We start from the raw sequence: 18069 nt of genomic DNA, 5'->3' as shown, positions 1-18069 counted from the left end.
CCAAAAATCAGAAAAGACTTTTTGAAAGTAATGTTCAGTAACAGTTTGTTTCTTTTAAATAAAACACATGGATACTCCAAACAGAAATTATAACTAATTCTGCAAGTGGTGTTTGTGGCTACAGACTGATTCCTAAAGACCACTAAATAAATAACGGTAGTAAAGTAGCAGTTAGTTCCTTTCCCAAAGAACTTTAGAACAGAATGGTAGCTAAAAATCTCCCTAATTTTAGGCTTCTTCTTCTTCTGGTACAGGTATTTATTACTTTTTTCCATCCATTTTCTAAATGTAGCACAAACGGACCTACTACAAAGTAAGCTGTCACAGAAAGAAAAGCAAGTATTTTACAAAACGCTGACACGTTTTTTAGAAAGCGCATAGGGATTTAATTACTCATGTTCCATTAAAATTAATGTAAGAGGTGTCACTACTTCCACAGACAACTGAAAATTTACTATTTTGTAAAGAGGATGTTATGTCTCCCAGATGAACACCGGATTTTAAGAATACATCATCACGTTACAAGGGACGGAATAATCATAGAGACCAGTACAGGCTGGGATTTGTGTGGCTGGGGCTCCTGGTGGACACCAGGGGTGACCTCCTGCAGCAGCAAAGGGAAACTGGATCCTGGGCTGCATCCGCAGGGGCATCACCAGCAGAGACAGAGGTGTGATCATCCCACTCTACTCAGCACTTGCCAGGCTGTGCATGGAGTACTGTGTCCCGTCCTGGACCCCACAATTCAAGGAAGATGCAGACAAACTGGAAAGTGCCCAAAGAAGGTCCATGAAGATGATGAAAAGGCTAGAGAACCTACCCTACAAGGGAAGGTTGAAGGACTGAGGTCTTTTCTCCCTGGAGAAAAGCAGGCTTGGGAGGAACTCATCACAGTATTCCAGTACTTAAAGGGCAGCTACAAAGAGGACAGAGTCTCTCTCTTCACAAAGAGTCATATGGCAAGGGACAACAAGTACAATTTGCACCAGGAAAGATTTCATCTTGACATAAGAAATACATTTTTTACAGCGAGAACAATCAGTCACTGGAACAGCCCCTCTAGGGATGTGATGGAGTCTCCATTGCTGGAGGTTTTCAAGGTGCAAATTTGACATGGTTCTGGATAACCTCACCCAGGCTTCCTCTCCAGCTCATCTTTTCGAGGGCCCTTCCAACATTGTCTATTCTACAATTCTATGACTTTCAATAAGCTTTGATTTAATCAGTTTTTGTCATTTTAGATTTTAAGATAATGGTGAAGTCTTTAACCCATATTAGAATACTCAGCTAAATGTCAAGAATTATCTTGCTCAGATTGGGAAAACTATATCACAGTAAGAAATTATCCTTGTGTTTTCTGGGGTGGAGATTTTTCAGGAAGGAAAAATGGGACCTCAGAAATACATCACTTCCCATCTTCCTCCTCAGAGTTGATTCTTTTCCTCAAAGCAAAGCTTCAAACCCAGACAAAAATCAGGTCTTCCTTCAGCATAACGATTAATTGCCTCCCCAAGTTTTGCCAGGTGGGAGAAATCACAGTACATCCTAATATACTTTTGTTTATACCACTTTCCCCTTTCTTTTTATTGACCTAATCAAATAGGTTACATCCTAGGAAGAAGCCAAAGAGCCCTTTAATTAACTGAACATCCTTAGATTATTTGTGCCTTCTTTTCCCTTCTTCTCCATTCAAAGGTAATGTCTTTACCTCTCCTCTCCTCATTTTTTAAAATATTAAAGCAAAACCAAAACCTGAATATGAGATATATTAAGATATGCAGATTATTTATTTTTTTAAAAAAAAGTTATTCAGTATGAAGTCTCTGAAGATGACTATTAACATGAAATGACTTTTACCCTAGTTTAAATTTAAGGAAGATATTTGAACAGAAGAAGCTGTCACAAGTTCCCCTGAAGAATTGGCATTTTTTCCAAAATACTCTGTGTCTCATATGAAAGGAAGCTGAAATACCACTAAACATTTAGTTTATGGATTTGTTTATGACAGGAAATACATTCTTCCTTAGGGAACAAAACTATTCTGAAACAGTTGAACAATGCTGCTGAACTTGTCAGCTTCAAGCAGAAAGCCAAGCACAACCTTCCAGCATCCACCCCCTATCTCAGCTTTTCACTCAAACATAGCACAGTGTAATGACCCACTCTTCAGCACAAAATAATGACAACAGTTATGTGATAGAATTTTTAACTGATGCTTAAATCTGCAGACTTTGACTTTCCCTCTCAGAGGTGTATGTGTTGGAGGGCATGAAGGAAGAAAAGTAGAGAATTCCCATTAACAAATATGCTTTCTTGTTAATTTTGCAGAGGAGATGCTGGCAGCTGTTTCTAAAAATCCTGTAATTGTGCATGCCAGAGTATGCAGCCACATCTGCATAAAGGTTAACATATCTACAGAATTACCCAGTGGGGCTGAGAAAGACGCTGTTCTCCATGAGAAAACCCACAGGCAGCTCTTTTGGGACTTGGTGCAAGGCTCTGCTTCCAGTCCAGGGTCAGAAAAGACAAAGACTACTGATGAGCTCTTACTTGAAACACAAAAAAATGTTTGTGTTGGGGGGCTCCTTCCTACAGTGGGCATAATCCTCCCAGTAAAATTATATTAAAGGGGCAAGATAACCAATAGGCCATAGAGAAGAGAGCTATGCTCTTTAAATATATAACAGAAGGTGTGCAGTATAAAAAAATGCATGCAGCTCTCCTCCATTTTTTTTCTTTATTTCCAGTGCACCTTATCCAAAACTATCCATGCAGTAGGAGACAAAGAAGAGGGGAGAAGGAGGAGATGGAAAGAGGCTCTTTCTTGAAACTTTTACTCCAGCCTGCATCAGGGTGAACAAAAAATGAGATATGCTAGCACTAGCACCTGGTGTGTGATTGCCCAAGTAGCATTATCCGGGGGTACGTGTTACTTCTGCACACAGGAGGGCTCTTGGAGGTGTAACATCATCTCTTGCTTTTAGGGGAGGGTCAGATCAAAGAAGGAGGCAGATTCGCCCAGTTCACTGCTAAAAACTGCAATTTACAGCATGTTATCACCCCAGTCCTCCTTCCCCTCTATTCTGCCCTGGTGAGACCACATCTGGAATATTGTGTCCAGTTCTAGGCCCCTCAGTTCAAGAAGGACAGGGAACTGCTGGAGAGAGTCCAGTGCAGGGCAATCAAGATGATTAAGGGAGTGGAGCATCTTCCTCATGAGGAAAGGCTGAGGGAGCTGGGTCTCTTTAGTTTGGAGAAGAGGAGACTGAGGGGTGACCTTATTAATGTTTATAAATATATAAAGGGTGAGTGCCATGAGGATGGAGCCAGGCTCTTCTTGTTGGCAAACAATGATAGGACAAGGGGTAATGGGATCAAGCTGGAACACAAGAGGTTCCACTTAAATTTGAGAAAAAACTTCTTCTCAGTGAGGGTGACAGACACTGGAACAGGCTGCCCAGGGGGGTTGTGGAGTCTGGAGAATGTCTCTGGAGACATTCAAGACACACCTGGACATGTTCCTGTGCGACCTCACCTAGGCGTTCCTGCTCCAGCAGGGGGATTGGACTGGATGATCTTTTGAGGTCCTTTCCAATCCCAAACATACTGTGATACTGTGATACTGTGAGACGAAGTAAAATATTTGGATTAGGCAACTTCACTGTTTGGACTGTTGGGAGAGAGAAAATGAAGGGAAATCAGTGATGTAATGATGGTTCTGAAACAAAAATATTGCCTGATGTAGAAAATACAATACATAATTGAGATGACAAAAATAAATAAATGTCACTAGCACTGGCCAGAAGCGGCTTCCCTCATTTGCAAGCAGGCTGACCAAAAGCAGGTGCAGAGAGCTGGGTCACTGAGGGTAGACGCAGCTGCTGCAGCGATGCAGCACAGGGCAGCAGCTGCCTGACAGCGTCTCACAGCTGGAGACACAGATGCTCAGGTAGCAGCCGCCTCTCCAGCTGCAGAGGGCACGTTCCCCTCCGCCTCCCACACAGGAGCCTCTGCGGTCACCTGGGCCTATTAATGCAGTCAGGTGGCAATTCAAGCCCAGCAGCTTTTTCTGCTCATGCTTATGTGGTCAGACTGCACAAATGCCAATAAAGCACTATTTTTATGCAAAATCTGTGCTTCTTTCTCAGCGTACTCCTGCTTATCTTTTGTGAGCCCTTGTAGGTTTGAGTATTATCTCATATCACTACATTGATTTAGCTTTTATGTAATATTTTCCATCTATTTTCTATCTCAGGAGATAAGAAAGAATAGTCTTGTAGTTGATAGTGGAAACCTGACTTAATTTTTATATGACAGAAGACACACTGAGGGAAGAAAAGAACAGATGTTTATGGCTTAGGAGAAATAGAAGTTCAGCACTCAGCTAGCCTGGGTTCCCTACCCCAATTCTTTAAATGTTCATGGATAATTCTAAATTGTAATGGTTTATATCTTTTTATATAAATATATAACATCAGTGTACACATAGCAATTCCCACTTTCTCAGGATTTTTGTCCATTGTTCCCTTTATAAAGATGTAACCATGTCAACCTCCCGAAACTCCTGTGTACACCACAGATTTAATTATTTATTCACCTGGTGGGTCGTGTTGCTGTTTTTCTTGTTATTATTGCTTTCTTTTTGTCTGAATAAAGAGTCAATAGCAATAATAACAACAGAAAATTTCAGCTTCAGCACGGAAGTTCTCCACTGACTATAACAGTCAAAACCAGCATGTGAAGTTTTGGCAGCTGCGGAAAGTGCCCGAAGCCAAGCCGAAGGACAAAACAGTGCCATAGGGTATCTTCTATCCTAGATAACCAAGAATGTAGGATTTTTTTTCCATAAAGGTTGCAACTTCAATGCTGCACTCTGTTTAAAGTTTAAGGTTTGGTGGTTTTTGTTTGTTTCTTCCAGGTAATTGTCTTAGCAAGCAATCTATTTACTATTCTGGAGCAAGTTTCTCCTCTGATCAGAAATCTACCAGGAACTGGTAAACTTGCCTGATGAAAATGTGGCAAGACATTACTATGGAAGTTTTTGATTTTGATCATTCAGTGTTCTCAGTCAAAAAGTGTTTTCCATGGAAAATTCCCAACCAGCTCTACTACTAGCCAGACATCTGGAGTATTACTTGGAGGCGTTTGTGTCTGGAAACAACTGCTGAACCGTGAGAATCAGACCAGTGAGAGATGTCACACCGTGACCTCAAACCTAACCCCAGGATCCAGCTGCACATCCTGTGGCCACAAATCCCACGCAGGAATCTACATCTTGAAACTCTTGCCGGTTTTCCCTGTGCGTGTGCTTATATCACCTGGAGATGAGACCACAGTAAGATTCTGTCTGCCTTAGGGAACAGGACATATGACTGAATTACAGAGGCGTTTCTATACTCAGCTACATCTAAATACTGTGAGTCACAAAGAGTTGTGAACATGTAGTAGTCACTGTGATCTAATAAACAATGGAAAAGTCCACGAGGTGCCCTGAATAACTACCCTGGTTTCTACAAGTATGTTTTATTTTTGCCATAGAGACAAGTATCGATAGAAAGGTTCTTGTGATTCTTACTTGTAGAACAATAACGTCAGAGAAAGCATGGCATGAGAAGAAAATGGTCAGGTCCAAAGGCAAAACTTTTTCTCAGTGACCCTCACATTATTAATCAGCTCTCTGCTTGTCTTTCAGGTCTCTTACAGCCATCAGAAAAATAACAGCCTTCTTAATTCATAATCTTTTAATTGACTCAAGTTGGGCTTACACTGGGTTGCCAGCCTTGATATCATGCCTCTGCCCTGCATCTGCATGCACAGCAGGCTGACCCTTCTGTTGTGCAGGACCAAGCCCTGGCAGCTTTCAAAATCTACCTTTATCATCTACTGCAGACTTCAACTAAGTACTTGATTAAAACAAGAAATGCATGTCACATGAAAGAATAGTCAATCCTTTGGGAAACTTCCTTTTTCAGCAGAATAAATATAAGCCTAAGTTTTCAGACCAGCTTCTTCCACAAAGCCGCTGCTGTGCGCTCACTAGTTGTATTAAACCCTGCTTACCCTTGTTATTGCAACACATATGCAGTAACACTGTCAGTGGGTGTAGCATGTAACTGGATATGCTGAAGTCCCTTCAGAAGAACAGAAGTTGCAAATAAAGAGTGTGTGTTTGGTTTTTTAAAGCAATTGATAATTATTAAAATCAGACAAAAGGAAGCAGTTGAGTGAAAATTTTCCCATAGGGTCACCTAAGAAAACCGGCAATTTCCCAGATGCCTGGGGAGATGTGCTTCAATACAGATCAGCTCCTCTCATTTTTCATTTCCAAAGGCGCTGTGCACAACTGCCCTCAAGTCCAGGCGAGTCAAAGCCACCAGAGCTGATGTTGGCTCACCATCTCCCAAGAATGCCCTCAAGAAAAAGTACCAAGCTTCCCCCTCAGACATGTGGCTCTGAACGCTCCCCAAAGGAGCTGTGCTGCCTTAATGTTGGGGAGCCTGTGAACTAAGAACTCTTGAACTAGCTCATTGGTCATTTTTAGTAAAAATGTCTTTTAATGCAAGTGTTTCTTCTGTGGAACTGTTTCTGATTTTTTCTTTTAGTACAAGGACATTTCGAGTTTGAAGTTATGCAGCCTGAAATAGGATATTTTATACCTTCCAGAGTCTGATGTAGACATTAGGTAGAAGGCGAGGTTGCTAGGAGACCACAGATGGAAAAAGGAGCGTTGCAGTAACGCAGCAGCTTTTCACACAGGGCTGATGAGAACGCCTGCATCAGCAGTCAGCCGTTCACAATTTAAAACAAACCAGACAACCTTTCCCTGCTTACGTAAAGATGTACGTTTGGTGAGGACCACCAAATGGTTATAAAACTAGCATGCCACAATCTGAATGGAAAGCAAGGCAAGAAACACTGAAAAGGATTACACAGACAACACTCAATAAACTACTCTCCCTCACTGTATGCTTGGGAATGGCTGCTTCATTTAGAAACTAAAAAAAACCCTAAAACACATATTCAAGCACTTTCACTCCATTTGTGTTCTGGGCCCAAGTGCCACATTATGGTAATGCGAAGGGGAATACTTAATGAAGTGGCAGAAGGTGCTACACACACTAAAATGCATTGCCCACTTCTATGTTACTTAGGAAAGTGTGTCACTCTCACTGTGGACATGAGCCATTATAATCCACAGAGTCCTTTTGCCTCTTCTGTACCCTTACTGATGAGGCAGAGTTCAGACATTAAAATTTACTACTTGGCAAGCAGAGATTAGAGGTTTATCAGACTCAGACTTCCATCATTCCAGTCATCATGACCACAGGTATTTAAATAGGCAACACAAACCAAAACTAATGCAGCTGTATGGCTGTAAAGTCACAGAGCTTAGGCACACTACAGAAATATTTCTACTTGTAAAACGTTGTCACCTATATACAGGAAGCTGAAGCACAGAAAGTCTGGATAACATCTAAAATTCAAATGGAAAGGCTGTGACTGTGTTTCAGTCCAGTTCCTTTCAGTGGGATCATCCATATTTCTGAGAGCTCGTTAACTTGTTCACCCTTGAGGTAAGACTTAGCTGACAAATATTCATTTGAATATTTAATTATAAAGTAGACACTGAAAGTATATCAGATGAATACAGACTAAAAGAGCTTTTCTGTGGCCATTTAAAGAGGGAGCTACAGTAACAAGTTCAGATGTAGCTGTTCCCATTGTTGGTGTCTGAAATTAGATGAGGTTAATCCCACCCTTTAGAAGGAACGGTCCCTTTGCTGTGCTGTTCTTTCTTCTCTAGCTGATAGATGAAGCCTGGCTCTTGTGTTGATAGTGCTGATACCACACTACATCGTTTGAGGGCAGCTTATAAATCCAATAATAAAGCAGGTTTGGCAACGCACATCTGAAAGTTAGAAGCTGCAAATGCATCAAACACTGTCTTGATAATAAAGAAGCAACTGAGCTGAGGACCAGACTACGTGTCTTGCAAATACAACGTCTCATCTACCTCACCTGGGAAAAAATTAATCAAATTGAATCCAATATCAGCTAGAAATTTTCCGCACTAGTCTATTTAGATTATTTCATAAACTAGTAATTAGCAAGTGAGCAAAAATAAAGGTGAGGATATGTATTTGCTTCAGTTTGTGATTACAGTATTTACAGGCCTAATTCTCATGTTACTATAGCATAATCATTTGAAAGATACATGACATTTTTCTGCTGTAGAGAAATATTTTAAAACATATTTTGAATTAGTGTGGTAGAGCCTAACCTTTACGTTTTAGACAGGAACACCTGTACACAACAAATCTACATACTTGAGTTAATTTCAGCAGCCTCATATAAATTGTTTACTTTTCCTCTGTGTGTTCCCAGTTCTGTATCTCATCGCAACCCTATTAGGATCACCTTCATACACTGCAAAAATAAGCAGATAATCTTAGAGAATAACCTCTTGGGAAAGCTCATTAGTGAAAACTAGGTATGTTCTGCCAGAGCAGCACTTTTAACAATAAACTGCAAAGGAAGCCTTTCTGTTTCTTTGGGATACATACTGCACATTAATTAATTAGGCAAGATTTGAAGCATGATAAAAAGTGATGTCACCAATAATATCCTATGGGTTTTAACACATCAAATGAGATCTGCATTGCAACCTTTATCTCTAAAGGTCAATGCTCTGGGGAATTCTTCTTACAGCATTATCTCTAGCTATTAAAATTAATGTACTTCCACTTTATCTAAAAAATGTAGTAAAATATGAGGCATATCCTAAATTCAAGTAACATTCACTTAAATGTAGAAGGCAATTTTAAATCAATATTTTCAAACTACAGTCATAGGGCACTAGGTATAATTAGTTGTACAGAATCTAACTTGAACTAGGGCTTCCGGATTAAAAAGTGGTTTGCTAAATGGATATAAATGTATATCCAATTCTACATGCAGTGTCTGAGCCAAAAGTCCTTCTTTTGTACTAAGGCCTTAGCTCATGCTAAAGTAATGGGATTTTGCCTCAAATAGAATTGAGTTTTAAAAAAATAATAATAATACAGGGACGCAAAGCCTTACCCATCACTCACAAGAGAATGATCAGCCTATTTTCAGTCACAAATATTTATTTAGGAAAGTGCAGACTGTGTTATGACACTGATGATGGGATTTGTGGAGGCTGCTGTAATATAGCTCACTATCTGCAAAACAACGTTTTTTCATTACCCTCCAAATCAGAGGCTCTTCACGCAGGCATAAAGACTGAAGGTTCGGGGTTCCCATCCTGCTGATGCGTTTCTGCTGCCTTGGGCTCTGCTGGAAGTATCAAATGCCTGAGTAGGTGTCAGGGGTTCACCATGGTGCTCTCATCAGCAACCAGGAGCTCTGCCTCTGGGGGCGAGAGCATCATCTGAATACAAACCAGGTCTGCTTCATATGCCCTGTCACCATCCCAAAGTCCATCACTGGTTACTGGCCATAGGAACATTGCTCTAAGCACTAGAGCTTTCATAAAGTGTACATGGCTGTACAAACAAGGTATTTTTGTGGTCTCTGCAATGAATACTTTCAAATGAGAACTGGGTACCCAGATAACGAACTTCATTTGATTGTCTGCTAATGCACTTTATAGGTGAAAATCTTATCCTAAATTCCCATTTATGTGATATGGTATTTTTTCATTAATTAATTTACTTTTGCTTCCTAACTTCCTGGGACTATCTTATTTAATAAAATATCTGCTGCTATCACAGGGATGAACAATTCAAGCATCACAAAAAGTAAATATTTGCATTCTGGTAAATTCAGTCCTGAGATATATCCATCCAAGTAACAGAGAAAATACATACATTCCATAAACCATAATAATAAAGTTTGACATATCTAATTGAGTAATCATCAAATAAAAAGCACTACATTCCCTAATGGCAGTTAGGTTTCCCTTGAGCTGAAATCTCTGCAACCAGGACAACCCAAATAAATTCATAATGATTGTGTCTAAAAAACTGTTTCTCCCGAAGTAATTAGCCTCTTAAATGTGCATTGCATCAGTCAAACCCCACAAATCGGGGAAATAGCTTCTGAATTCATGGTTTGCAGTGCTGGCCTCAGAGAGATGTAGGTTTTTTGATACAAGAAAACAAAAGCTGCACCAGCATTCTATATTCACGATACTTGGCAAGGACTCAGGAAATTTGATTTGTACATGTTAACATGGATCACAGATAAGAACTAAGGGAGAATATAGTCAAAATACTGCGCTTATTTTGCCATCCATATCAACAGGACCAGCTAAAAGTAACCACATTATAGTGAAATTTAATTTGATGTTTAGAAGTCAGGCCATTTATAAATGTCTTATAGCCTACATTGTGTACTTTGTATTTAATGTTAATGAATATTTAAATTTTAAAGGCAAGGCTTAATTGTAAAATGTGTCATGCAGTAATTCTCTTGATAATGTTCTGAGCTGAGTCCAGAGTAACTGTTATACACAAAGTTCCTTAAGCTTCAGGTAAATTATAGAACCAAGTCCAGCTCTTGACTTTGCACAGAGCAACCTAAAAGTTAAACCATAGATCTAAGAGCATTGTCCAAACACTTGAACACTGACAGGCTTGAGGCCATGACCACTTCCCTGGGGAGCTTGTTCCAGTGCTTGACCACTTTTTCCTAATATCCAATCTGAACTTCCCTGATGCAGCTTTAAGACATTATTACTATGCACATCACAGAATCACAGAATCTGGGGCATGATGGGCTTCACATTTTTAAACTGAAAAAAACTTCAGTTTTTTAAAGTTGAAAAACTGGAAGCTAACAAAAATAAGGATCACTCTAGCCAATTCAACATTGGCTGGAAGGCAAAATCATGCCAACTTTATTTAGAAATAAGCATATGTTTTTAACTGTGACGATCATTGACATAACCACTAAGAAAAACTGTGAGTCCTTTGTCATTTGTAGGAGGACTCATCTGACAGAGTGTAGAAGCTTACAGTGCAGACATCCACATTTAGGCTAAGTCCATAGACTTCCCTTAGAGTCAACTGAGAAAATACACATTTTTAGGGTGTGATTCATCTCATCCTAGAGTAGACACCTAAACTAGGACAAATTAAAGTACGCTTCTCCAAAAGTCCTTATTTCAATAGTTTTACAGGGTAGATATCCACGCAAGACGAATACTAACCTTAATAAATTTAAAATCAAATCAAGATGCTTCTATGAAAAATAAGCTTTTTTAAACATGATTTACCAGTTTAGTTTCAAAGAAAACAGCAACATTCTACAATATCACCATCCCTCCTGCCCTGAAATCTGTTACACGAAAACCTGAAAACAGGATGACAACTAACACCTACTGAGGAGTTCCTCAATACCCCTACTTTCAGTTTACATGCGATGAACTGACTTTTTTCTTCTGAATTCTAAAGGCAATTTATTAGGATTTTTTGAAAACATTTGGTTATTCCTAGCTTTTTATACTGTACAAGCATTTTTCCTCTGCAGTGTCTTTATAGTCTTTCTTTTATAGGCTTTCTTATGCAGCCACTGAAATCTTGAGGAATTTTCTGGAAAATAATGAGTGGTAATGAAAACAGTCACAAACTGTGACTCTCAGAGTAAAACATACACGTTCAAAATTTCCTACAACTGCAGCAATCATTCAAAGTGAAAAGATGGAGAGGATCTGGAAGAAAGCTCTCCCAGCATGCGACAGCGTAGCTAGAATGTATTAATCAGCTATAGTCATTGGAAACAATGGAAACAATCATCAAACAATCTAGAAAATCTATTTTAATAGGATTAATTCAATACCTGTTAGAAATAGCCTTATATCAAAACTTAAAATGCTACGTTTTCTGGTATCTTAAGACAACGTTTGCCTTTTAATACTTATTCCTTGTTTGATAAACGTCCACATGAAGCTTTAAAAAAAAAATCTCTTCAAGATCCATAGTCCAAGATATTTCTTCAGAAAGTTATTCTTTGAATATATAGACTTTTAAAATATCTCTCTTTTTAAAAATCTCTCTTGATTTACCATACACAAAGAGTTCAAGGAATATAGTTAAAGATCTGACCTAATTAATAGATAGAGAAGAGCTGGAACTCAAGAATGATACAATTTTATTGCTCAAGTACCACCACAGCAACCTCCCTGAATACGTTTTTTTAAAAATGTAACCCCTTTCTGCCAAGTTTTAGACCTTCAAAACCGCCTTTCAATTAAAAAAAAAAAAAAAAACGAAAACAAAAACAAAAACAAAAACAAAAACACAGCATTTAGGATGCCACCCTCATTTTTAGCAGACATGAGGAACTGCAGTTTACAAAGTGCATTTCAACCATAACGTAAATCATCCCATGGGAAGTCTGTCCAGCCTTCTCATCCAGCTACACATGGCTTTTGTTATATAGACAGTGTTGAGTAATTGTTCTACATAATACCCCCATTTGCTTTGAAAACAAAAGGTTTGGATTATGGCAAGAACAACTCAACAAGAAACAGGAGTGTACACATAATGAAAACAACGCATAATCTGACCCTTGAAAAAGAATGGCACACATATTTCTCCACGGTTTTTCTTCCTGCTGAATCTCCATCTCCTACCTAAATGTTACCAATTAATTCCAAATGCTACAAGGTTGGTATAAGATCAAGAGAAACCGAACAGCAGTGGAACTTTAAAATGGTACAAAAGGACAAGTGGTTTTCTGCCTCCTGCTAACTCCTGTGCCAATCTAGGAGAAGGAACTGGAGTAGCGTGGGAAGGAAGCATATAAACACTCAGAAAAAACAGGCAGTCTACACATTCTTCTTCTATACAGGTCACCAACTATTTAGAAAAGCAGCGCGTGGCCTCTCAGAGCCACAGACCTTTTTGAGTGCCTCTGCACTAGTGCTGAAGATTATATCAGGAGCCTGCTTCCGAAGTGAATTTCCCTATTGCCACCGCATACTGTGCTTTGTCTTGTAGCATGGGACAAACCTGGATCACGTGAATTGTCTTCTCACACTGAACTGAGTTGGAAGAAAGGCTCCAGGAGTCCATTTAGTGCCCTCCAGTCACAAATAGGCATTCAATGCATCCGACAAGGTGACAGCTGGTCTGTGTGGTCTACTGTGCTTACTAAAGTAAGGCATAGTTTACATGACTGTTGATGGGCACCAGTGAAATACATGTCCATAAAAAAGACTGATATATTGATGCAATTTTAAATTCTCCTAGCATTAAACAGATTTCTACTGACAGAACACAATGGAATTAACCAGGTCCATGTATTACTGACTAGCTGACAATAAAGAGCAAATGGGTTACCTTAATAGGGCTGCCATCTGGAGTTAGAACCTCTTCTGAAAGCTCCATCATCTTCAGTGCCATCAGGGCAATGGCTTTAGCATGGCTAAGGCTTTTCTTATGGAGTCCTGCTGCAACGCAGTACGCATCACCTATTGTTTCCACCTGCAGCAATCAGATAAATCAAATGTCAAAGTATGATGATGATAAGAGAACCCTACCATTAGTTATCTGCAATCAAATAGCATTGCTTAAAGCATGTGAGCAAAACATCCATAAAATAAGCAATTAGACAACTGAGCATAATTACCTGAGTTTGCAAACAGGTGCAGTCAAAACCTGACATGCAATTGCATAGTGGTTCATCACCATTACAATCAAAGAAGATCATTATATCTAGAACAGTTTATGCCGTCAGATGAGGGATGACAACATTTTCCCACAGCAGTAATACAGAAAACTCTATTTTCCTATAAGAGAAATTACTTACAGCTTGCTTTGACGCTATCCTGGCTGAGTTTGCTGTTGGGTAAGAATAAGTGCTACACGATTATAAATCATAATTATTATTTGCTCTGCTAGAAAGGTATATCAGGAAGAGCATTAGAAAAAGCAAAACATCGCCACAAAACACATTGAAGAATCTATAACTTCTCATTATCAGGTAGCTCTTCCTGGTATAGGGATAATTTACAAATAGATGCCATAGCTACAGACTTTTCACTGCACCTGTCTCTGTTATTTTCAAATAAGAACTGTTGCCTCTCTGTACTATGCAGGCTACCTCACGGTGAATCCACTACCTTCAGGCACCAAGTTCAGCAGACTGATCCCTCTGGTCTTTTCAGACAGGCCTTGCCTCTCTCTTATCCTTGATTTTCTTTAAAGAAAGTTGTCCCTTGAGAGGAAGCAGGAACGAAAGAAATTACAGAAGCCCTCTGGCTCTGGATAAAGGCAGCCTGAGAAACACTGAAGCCCTCAAATTCTCAGCTTTATTGACAGCATTGTGTTTTGCAGTCTGCTTGCCCACACACTTGACACGTGCTCTGCACACAGTCCGTTAACACATGCACAAGCAGACTCAGCCCTCAAGGATTAGTTTGGTTTTTGCTACATAACTAATCTGGCTTTCACCCTGCCCACAATACTACCAGAATGCCAGAAAAGGCTTCAGCAAAGGCTAGAGTAAGAAGAAAGCATGCACTGAGCAAGGAGTTATTCAGGGAAGAAACATACTTGATTCTTCTCTCTGCAGAAATTCTACTAATATTAGTAGACCTGGACCTTCTCAGGTTAATTTCCAGTCCTGATAAACAGAACTGGAAATACCACCTCAAAAAGTAAAAGTTACATGTAAATGTACCCAGAGCATGAATCTAGAACAGCAGTATGAGCAAATACTTCCCACCACTAAACTTACAGGAGCTGCTATAAGCCCATTGCTAAGTTTGGCACCTTAGTCTTTCCTGCTGATAGTAGAGGAGGACATATCTAAGAAGCTGAGGCTTTCTCATAAACTGGGAGCTGACACAGCTGGCAGAGCTCCCTCATCACCTTTAGAAGCTCCTAATAGCAGTTGTATGTAGAAAAATCATGTAGGAGCAATCAATATTGTCTGCGTGTTTTACCCAAGCCATATCTCAGGAGCTCTGTCCACAAGAAGCAGAGACTGCCAACTCCCTGCAGCTTAGGAAGTTGTCTTTGCAAAGACAAATGGATGAGCGAGTATATCCTCATGACTGGTAAAAAATACAGGAACTAGGGAAGAAAATACAGGAGCAAAGTGACAAAAAGTATCAGAAGTTTAAAAGGCACTCTGGATGGCTAAGGAATAGATGGTAAAAAAATCTCTACATCAGAAGGAAGAAATAGCAGAAATCCAAATAACTGCACATTGTCATTCTTCAAAATTGTGGATGAATATAACCAGTTTGAATAAAGGGGTTACTACAAAAAGACTTGGGTCTATGATGTCAAATACAAAAATGAAATACAAATTCTGCTCTTTGTTGAATGATTTAATTTCAGAATGACTTTTCCATTAAAGTTAGTTGCATTACACTACTGTAAGCAAGTACAGATCTCGAGCCATGTACTGCTCCTGCAATGTTCAGGCAAACCTAATTATTTTGTTAGCTTCTTTGGAAATTTCCATAGCTGTACAAACCAAGATAGCAGTTAAATTGCACTGACTGAACAAGTAGCATCATCAGAGTTGCATTGTACATATCTGTGTACTACCACAAAAATGGGACTGAAGCTGCCTCATATTAATCTTGCTCTGAAAATAAAAATGATAATAATTTCATTGTAGGATACTCTTTAAAGCGCTTGTCCCTATCAAGTTCCTCTGACAGTAATACTGGAGAACAAGATGAATGATTAAGATTTTTGAGACTGACCTGGTGGTTGAAACTGGATGTGATGAGTACTGATACGGTTCTCTAATGATTTACCATTCTGTGACCCTGTTTTCAGCCACTACTAAGATTTTCACCAAATAAGCATTTCAGCTGAAATTTCCATGCAGAGTATCTCCACCAAACTTTAACTTTGGTTCAGTCTTCCTTCAAAATCAGATTTGACCAATTTTCTGATTATATGTGGGGTTTTTTTCCCCCAACTCCTTTTTTTAAAAAAGCTCCAAAAGTTCTTATAATTCTCATTGTTCATGGGACTTTGAATTGGTCCTCTCATATGGAGTCATAGAATCATGGAATGGTTTTGGTTGGAAGGGACCTTAAAGATTATCTAATCCCAACTCGTCTGCCACAGGCAGAGACACCTACCATTAGACCAGGTTGCTCAAAGCCTCCTTCAACCTGGCCTTGAACACTTCCAGAGATGGGGCATCTACAGCTTCTCTGGGCAGCATGTTCTCACCTTCATTGTAAAAAAAAATTCTTCTTTATATCCAGTCTAAATCTACTGTTCTTCAGTTTATAACCATTGCCCCTTGACCCATAACTACATGTCTTGGTAAAATGCCTCTCTCAGTCTATCTTATATGTCCCCCTTGTATACTGAAATGCCACAATAAGATCTCCCCAGAGCCTTCTCTTCTTCAGGTTTAACAGTCCCAGCTCTCAGCTTGTCCTCACAGCAGAGCTGCTCCAGCCCTCTGATCATTTTTGTGGCCTCCTCTGGCCCCTCTCCAACAGGTCCATGTCTTTCTTGTGCTGGGGATCCCAGAGCTGGACACAGGACTCCAGGTGGGGTCTCATCAGAGTGGAGTGGAAGGGCAGAATCACCTCCCTTGACCGGCTGGTCACACTTCTTTAGATGCAGCCCAGAATATGGATGGCTTGCTGCACTATAGATGCACATTGACAGCTGATGTCGGATTTTTCATCTGTCAGTATCCATAAGTCCTTCTCTGCAGGGCTGTTCTCAATCCATTCATCCCACAGCCTATATAAATATTGGGAATTACCCTGACGCAGGTGCAGGACCTTGCACTTGGCCTTGTTGAACTTCGCGAGGTAATATGAGGACATTAAAATAGAAACTGCAATGACAGTGAAACATCACACTTCAAAATTCCAGGCTGGGCCCATCAATGAGTCAGATGTGCACAAGGAAGAATGGGATTTCTCTTGGCTCAACTGAGAAGCGGGAATTGGACCAGACAAACAAAGCACTGCTTATAGCTCACGCCAGTCTATCGCTGGGCAAATCCTGAAATCACTGTGCACACCACAGAGCAACTCACTCCATAAATATTCAAGTAAATGTCAACAGAATGAAGAGAAAAGGAAGGTACTATTCAAGGTGGCTAAATATAGCAGCACTCAGATCTGTTTGATGCTCTTCAAGATGATGATACACAGTAATGAAACTTCAGAGGAAATCTCTACCATGTGATAATCAGAGTTTTTGACTTTGTAATGTCACTATTAGAGTGTACTATTAGTAGTAGATTTCATTTTATTCCTTCCTAGATACATATGCAGGAAAAGGTATTTTACTATCACTATAAGATTGGAGTACCTGCTTCTTTAAAAAAACAGAATGTATTATGTTTTGGATATTTCAGCCATTTTTGCATATAATTGACAGTTCTACCTTTATTAACATTTACTACATTTTTGTTCTAGTTGAATAATCCCTTCTTACTGCTTTTAATATTAGTAGCCACTCACTAATAGCCTGACCTACTCTTACCTAATTTTCATTCCTTTTGACTGATTTACATTCACTGTGAAAAGCTTCCCTAGAGCCTTCATTAATTGGGAATTAATATATAGCACTATAGAAGAGAAGTGAGCTTGAACTTAGATTTCAAAATGAGACCAATCTATAAAAAATGTAGGATATAATTTTTATTCTTAATTAAAAAAGAAGCCAGGAATCATTGCAGCTACTTACAAAGCCATAAAAAGGCCTTTTCTAAAGCCTTCTATAACTCTGCATCAAGTCATTGGAAATGTCCAAAAGATTTTCAGTCAGGGACTCAACAAATCAAAGATTAAGATTTATAATTACTGAAGTAGTTGTATGTACTCTGCAATTCAGGAAAAGCTTCTTGGTAGATATCCTGAAACTGCAGAACATTGCAGAATGACAATGCATAAGACTTGCAGCAGGAAGCAAACAAATCTGTTTTACTTTTGGGAAGTTATTTTCTATGTCCTCAGCTTCTGTTAGTCCACAGTTGATACCGTATGTCTGGTTTAGACATGAACACTACTTTTTATAGAAGTTGAGCTCTATAGTAATTGTCTTATAGTCACTTATTCTTAATTCATACCATTTTTAGGTA

General features: G+C 39.4%; 1 protein-coding gene across 1 annotated transcript in view; it reads right to left on the bottom strand.

Moving 5' to 3' along the window:
* Window positions 1–18069, bottom strand: part of GUCY1A2 (guanylate cyclase 1 soluble subunit alpha 2) — a gene marked incomplete at both ends in the record, with an annotated part of 148032 nt that overhangs the window by 32155 nt on the left and 97808 nt on the right. Inside the window, one exon of the mRNA XM_080350626.1 lies at window positions 13329–13472. Within this exon, the coding sequence (XP_080206752.1) occupies window positions 13329–13472 (144 nt within the window). The remainder of the gene's footprint in view (window positions 1–13328; window positions 13473–18069) is intronic.

The sequence above is a fragment of the Nesoenas mayeri genome, assembly GCF_963082525.1.
Source record: "Nesoenas mayeri genome assembly, chromosome: 1".
NCBI classification, from domain to species: Eukaryota; Metazoa; Chordata; class Aves; order Columbiformes; family Columbidae; genus Nesoenas; species Nesoenas mayeri.
The sequence above is the reverse complement of the archived record's forward strand: the minus strand, read 5'-3'. Positions and strand labels throughout refer to the sequence as shown.